The 6067-nt window shown below is 36.2% G+C and overlaps 1 protein-coding gene across 13 annotated transcripts; it reads right to left on the bottom strand.

Moving 5' to 3' along the window:
* Window positions 1-1417: 1417 nt before the first annotated feature.
* Window positions 1418-5769, bottom strand: LOC110867796. 13 transcript variants are annotated; one of them, XM_035975175.1, is made up of 10 exons: window positions 5594-5769; window positions 5211-5447; window positions 4547-4763; window positions 3988-4070; window positions 2726-3922; window positions 2506-2569; window positions 2375-2407; window positions 2132-2184; window positions 1997-2077; window positions 1418-1645 (listed from the first exon to the last, which is right to left on the bottom strand). In XM_035975175.1, the coding sequence occupies exons 5-10, from the start codon at window positions 2726-2728 to the stop codon at window positions 1544-1546; spliced, it is 336 nt and encodes a 111-aa protein (XP_035831068.1). In that variant the 5' UTR covers window positions 2729-3922; window positions 3988-4070; window positions 4547-4763; window positions 5211-5447; window positions 5594-5769; the 3' UTR covers window positions 1418-1543. The 13 variants fall into 13 exon arrangements, 8 of the variants coding, with proteins under 8 accessions (XP_035831068.1, XP_035831065.1, XP_035831066.1 ...); XM_035975172.1 differs by having other exon boundaries at window positions 2506-2820; window positions 3739-3922; XM_035975173.1 differs by having other exon boundaries at window positions 2506-2811; window positions 3739-3922.
* Window positions 5770-6067: the final 298 nt, after the last annotated feature.

Below are 6067 nucleotides of genomic sequence, written 5' to 3'. Positions count from 1 at the left end.
TTTCCCTTTTCTCACTCGGTGTTATAAACATACATGTACTTTGTTGATGTTCGAATAAAACTTTATATAATGACAATAATATTATAATTTCTCTAATCAAATGGTTTAGGAGGTTTTATACATTCCGAAAAAGCTTTAGAGCTACATTCGACTCATACATGAAAGGCCTTATTTTCGATTTAGCTTAACTTTTAAAGACCATCCCATTAGAGAATAAAATTAGCCCGGTTGTTGACCCATTTGTTATAAATAAAAAAAAAAAGAATATCGGGTAACCCATTAACCATTTTAGGAACTCTGCATAGGGAGAGCAGACCGTTTTTCTCTTGGTTGACAACTTTTCATCAACCACTTTAGGAACCCTTTTTCTCTTGTTAAAACATATGTATATACCCAAAACCCTTTTTCTCTTGTTAAAACATACATTATACCCAAATTGTACATCTTTCGACCGGACTCGGATAGTGGATAACATGTGTGACTACCCATAAGATCATTTTACATAAAGTTTATCCTAACTACAAACATTAACCCAAATATCAAAGTGTGGATTAGGATCAAATACAAAGGATCCTAATTGTAAGAAGTGTAAGAAGGATTTATAGAGTGACAAGTGTCCAATAACCCAAAAAAACCCACTACACAAAAAAACCCCACTACAAAAAAAAAAAAAAACCCCACCGGACTCGGGGGGTGGGTGGGGGGGGGGGTTAGGTTTTCGGGTGGTGGTGGGGTGGGGGTTGGTGTTTAAGTTTTTGGTGGTGATGTAGTGGGTTTAGTTTTAGGTTATTGGACACTTGTCACTCTATAAATCTTTCTTACACTTCTTACAATTAGAAGCCTTTGTAGAATAACTTGACCCATCAAAGAGTAACTAAAGTCAAGTATTTAAGGTTCACAAGAAATGATAGGTAAGTCGTGTATAAGATTAAAATAATATACTACAATGCTTCTCTCTTTTTTTATAATAATCAAGCCTTTTAGCATGTTTCAACAACATATCTTCCATCAAATCCATTATGATAAAAGTGTAGCTTCAACAAAACCAGTTGTATTCAATTCTTTTTAAAATATATTTACTCTAGTAACCCTTATGAATCCAGCACACATTTGGAGTTTGGAACCCTTCAAAATTTGCTTTGTTCCAATGCAACTTCACTTGAATAATAGTTGCAGCTAGGAAAAACATATAATTCCTTTTTTTTTTTTTTTTTTTTTTTTTTTTTTTTTTTTTTTTTTTTTTTTTTTTGAACGGCAAATTTGGATCACTGACGGACTACTGGAGTATCATCGTGCCACCAGCAGAACCACCCGATCATATCCATCTCCACTAAGCATAATGCCTATACACCATTTCAGGAGGAAACCCAATAAATATGGGAAAACCCCCTTTTATGAGAATCGAACTCAGGACCTATTGGTCTAAAGTCTTATCTCACCCCAAGATACCACTAGGCTATAAAGCCATGGGTAACATATAATTCCTTAGTTGCCTTTTTTCTATACAATAAATGAGGAAGAAATTACATATTATAAGGTAACTTTATATAAATCGTAAGCCTGGGGTCCGGTCAACCAAGTTAAACTCGAAACCTGTCAGATAGGTAATGGTTCTGGGTATCTTCCCCCACCAATGACGATTCACCTGCATAATGAAGGAACGTAAATTAACATGAATGCTAATTAAGAGAGAGTTCTTGCATTGTAAAAGAGAACTCGGATAAAAAGTAACGGTTCAGCTAGGACTAAATGTGTGTGCCTTTGGCCTTCTTTTTGCTAGGTTTAGCTACTTTTATTTCTGGAAAAATCAAAAAGATATTAGGACTATATCCAATACTGCTGGCATATTACAAAATGTAAGGTGAGAATGGGTAGGCTTCTAATAAAGTGCATTAGTTTTTTTTTTCAATCATATGAAACCATTAATTCGTTAAAAATAAAAATAAAAAGATTAAAATAAACCCGAACAGTAACTTGAACGAAAAAAGGTGCTAACCTTTCTTAGAATCATGCTATTAGAGCAATATATTGCCATTCCTCCAAAAGTGGCATTGTGATACGGGTTTCCCTTGGGTACCTATAATTCATATCTTAGTTAAAAAGTTATCTGTTACAAGGCTTATAGAACTACCTTTGCAGCATATTCTGGATTATTCTTTATAAGTGCATATGCAAGCCATGGATCTGCAATTTAAAAAGTCAAAAGATGGTGAAACACATGGAACTAAGAAATAAATTTTGATTTAATTCAACAGATCATGAACCATTCCTCGGAGTTTAAAAAAGTTTGTTAACCATGTAAGAGAATGTGATTCTTTCTTCATTTGTATCATAGATGCGTAAAACTATTTTACAAAGAACAAACACAATTAACCTGAATTTCGACCACACAACCGTGAAAAAAAACCTACATGAACAATATACACAATAAATTGAAGCTTCTAAAAGCCTGCTTGTAAGAGTATAACACTGAAATTGAAGAAATAACGAAGATTATATTTATACCTTTCCACACGCTGATACTGAGAGGCTTTTTACTGAGTCCATGAACATAGTTTCCGAGATACCTCTGCAACAGAGTTATTTTCAAATCATTAGCCAAGTTCAACATCAAAAAGAGGCAAGTATAGCATGATGGTGTCTCATGCAAATCCGGCGTCCGACAAGAACAACAATAATTATTGAAACAAACTGTTGCAATTTGGTACAAGTTATGCTAATTTACCATCTGCCCCTTACTAAATAAGAACCAACATGCAGCAGCCCTTAACTCGTTACCTTCAATATTGGATCCCAAGATCACTTAAAATCCTGGCAAAGCTTAAGCATAAGTGCATAACGAGTCAATTCCTCCACCAAAACAACCCAAATCAAGGGCTTGCAAACTTGATATCATAGCAGCCCCAAACTGGTTCAAACACGCTCACAAATTGCAAAAAAGGCGCTCAGGCGCAGCGAGGCGAGGCTATAGCGCCTGGTGGTAGCTTAGACGCAAACTTGGCTTTTTTTTTTTTTTTTGTAAAAACGGTGCTCGAGCGAGCGCCCGGAACCACGCGCAGCGAGAGAAAAACGTGAGCTTAATTCTGTCAGGAGCTCCTTTCTTTTTTTATGCTTTTTTATAAAGTTTTTTATAGTTTTTTCACAGCTGTAAACCATTATTTCAACTGACTTGAAAAGTCAACCTTTTAACCATTGGATAAAGATGTGTCTCCTTGTCCTTTTTATTCTAATCAGCCACCACCAGACCATACTCATCTTTTTTAAAATTAAAACACCAAAACTAATGGCTTTTATAATAGTTTCTTTATTTTATATGTGGAATTGTGTTAATTTTCAAAGCATAAAATATCTTTTAATTTTTTTCCTCTGTAGGCGCCTTTCTTGAAAAAGCCCTCGCTTTTTTTGCGCCATGCGCCTAGGCTCCAGGCGAGGCCTATGCGCCTAGGCTCCAGGCGAGGCCTATGCGCCTAGGCTCCAGGCGAGGCCTATGCGCCTCGCCTGCGCCTTGCGTCTTTGACAACATAGGTCTAAGGCTTAACATGTTGTCATTTTTTTCTTTAAAGGCTGTAATACAACTATTAGCATCAGATCCGTTTTGCTCTAAATAAAATAAAGATTAAAAAATAGAAAAATTATAAAAGACATTACCGAGCCTACCCATTTCCACCCATAACTATATGTATACACAAGTTGAAATTAAAACCTGCATACAATGAAGACTCACGAGACTTTTAATACCTAAAACCCCACCACCTGTACGTGTAGAAAACAACTTAAAAACAACCCTAGCAACAAATGACCCAGTGCTGCAACACATCTGACCCGTTTGACCCATTCATCCGTATATGAAGCTCCAGCTTAACCTCATGGCATAACAGTTTAGTATGTCATTATCAGTCAAGTCCTCACAAGGATCGACTTCCTGCAAGGGTAACTCAATCAATATCAGAATGAAACATGAGAAATAGTCGAAAGCTGCACATTTACCATGTGCGGGCTGAACTTCGGTCTAAGATGCATACGGTTACTCTGCACTAAATGCCCCCGGCTCTTCTCTGCAATTTTTCATCCTGCAAAAAATGGCATTCATTGATTTCTTTAGCTTTAATAATAACTATAGGATTCTACTAAATTTTCTAAAAAAAAAAAAAAAGCAAAAACTTCATTAGGCTTATGGTCCTCCCCAAGTGACCCATGATATCAAATATTAGTTGTGGTGGCCCATGATATCTACATATATAATGTGGGTTTTATCAATTAAAAGTATATTCAAATAAAAAAGTACCCAACATGTTTGATGGTTTGATCAGACCGTGACTGGCCTAGTTAACCAACTTGGCCCGCTCACCAAACAGCCCCCCAATCGCATCCAGGCTTTGGTGACTTAATTTAGTAAACCACCAAATTTTCAGTAGACTAAAATTGGTGTTTCAATCTGGTTGAATGCATACAAGTATGATATTGGTTATTGGTGTACCAACATATATATGCAATTTATACTATTAAATATTAAGTCGAATGCAGTTAATGGCTAATATGGCATTACATGTTCATATAGCAGTATAAGCATACATGTGGATTCAAACTATCTCCATCAACAGCAGAGGATTCTGCATTTCTTAGCATGCAGACATCAATAACAGAAGCTGCATTTGCGGTCACATCATGAACATCAGAAATCAGTGACTCTTGTTCAGCAGGATCCTTGTTCTCAAAGTAAGTCCAACTTGGTAAAATATCATCAAACTCCGGAGCGCCCAACACTTTTTATAACAAAATCCAAGCATAAACATGCATGAAAGACCAGGAATATATCAAAAGAAAAATAATTATAATCACATTTAAGTTGTTCCTGGCAATAAGAACCCCTAATGGCTCCATGGCTATTATAAATAAGAACCCCTAATGCCTCCATGGCGATGAGGACAGGAAAGTGGATCTCCTTGTGGGACTCTTTTCTTAATAACAAAAGGTGTACCGTTTTGACAGGACCCAAATATTTACCTTTGAGCTATCCCTTCAGAACCCCATTAAACCCAAAACCCCCCATTTCAAAAACTAAAACCCCATTAAACCCAAAACCCCCCATTTCAAAAACTAAAACCCCATCATCTCTAATGAAGTTTTTATGAACCTTAGCTAAAATTAAAACCTCATCTTTTGCTATAACTTAAAATTTTTTAAAAATGGTGAAATGAGAGATACAGTACCACACAACACGAAATTCGTTTTCATTCCCTTACTGACCAGATCTACAACTTTCACCGGATTAGGGTTATGGTCAGAGCCCTAGATAGGGCTACCAGAAGAATCTGGTCGAAACTCTAAACCCTAGGTTGGGTCACCAGTTGACGCTAACCATTACCACCACAAGCCGCAGACCACCACCATCTCTATCGTTGCTAACCACCACCAATTAAAACAACAGCTTGCATCATCTTCAACTCCTGTAACAAAACAAATGGTACGAATTTCATATTACAGATCCAAACAATAATTACCTCAACGAAATCGGTTCATATCAAAAGTTTGAAACCTAGATCTACAATATAAAATTCCAATGAATTTGGACAAAATCTAGAAAAGCACTTACTCCGTGAATTTCAAAACCTAGACTTGAGTTTGATTCCAATGATTTCCATGAGCAATTGGAGTAGTAGAAACGTGATGGAGAAAAACCCTAGATCCAGATCCAGATCTGGAATCGCCAGGGAGAGAGAGAGAGAGAGAGAGGAGCAGGGAAGCGGGCATTTTGAAATGTTTTGAAATGAGGGTGCCCTGATGTATCCGTGTTTTTTTAGTTGAAGGGTATAAGTGGAAATGGATGTTTTCTAATGCTTAAAACACTTGTACATCATGCTTTAAGGGTGTTTTTAGAAAATTTTAATGACTTTAAGAAGTCCTTTGGATATGTATATTATATATAGTATAGATATAGGGTTAGGATAAAATGAGAACCACCTTGAGTTGTGAGAACTATGAGAACTAGGTCTTACAAAAGGTTTTTCCAAAAAGAAAAAAATCTCAAAAATCTTAAAAAAATCACTTGTTTCAGAAAAAAAAAATT

The sequence above is a fragment of the Helianthus annuus genome, chromosome 7 (genome assembly GCF_002127325.2).
Source record: "Helianthus annuus cultivar XRQ/B chromosome 7, HanXRQr2.0-SUNRISE, whole genome shotgun sequence".
NCBI lineage: Eukaryota > Viridiplantae > Streptophyta > Magnoliopsida > Asterales > Asteraceae > Helianthus > Helianthus annuus.
This window is presented reverse-complemented; position numbering and strand designations above follow the sequence as displayed.

Excerpts from the sequence above, each read along its gene's own strand:
- LOC110867796 (XM_022116798.2), bottom strand. The coding sequence starts at position 2,611 with ATGTTGAACTTGGCTAATGATTTGAAAATAACTCTGTTGCAGAGGTAT. Across the intron at positions 2,185-2,374 it reads GTTGTGTGGTCGAAATTCAG|ATCCATGGCTTGCATATGCA; the intron begins GTTAATTGTGTT and ends TTTAAATTGCAG. Across the intron at positions 2,078-2,131 it reads ATCCAGAATATGCTGCAAAG|GTACCCAAGGGAAACCCGTA; the intron begins GTAGTTCTATAA and ends TATGAATTATAG.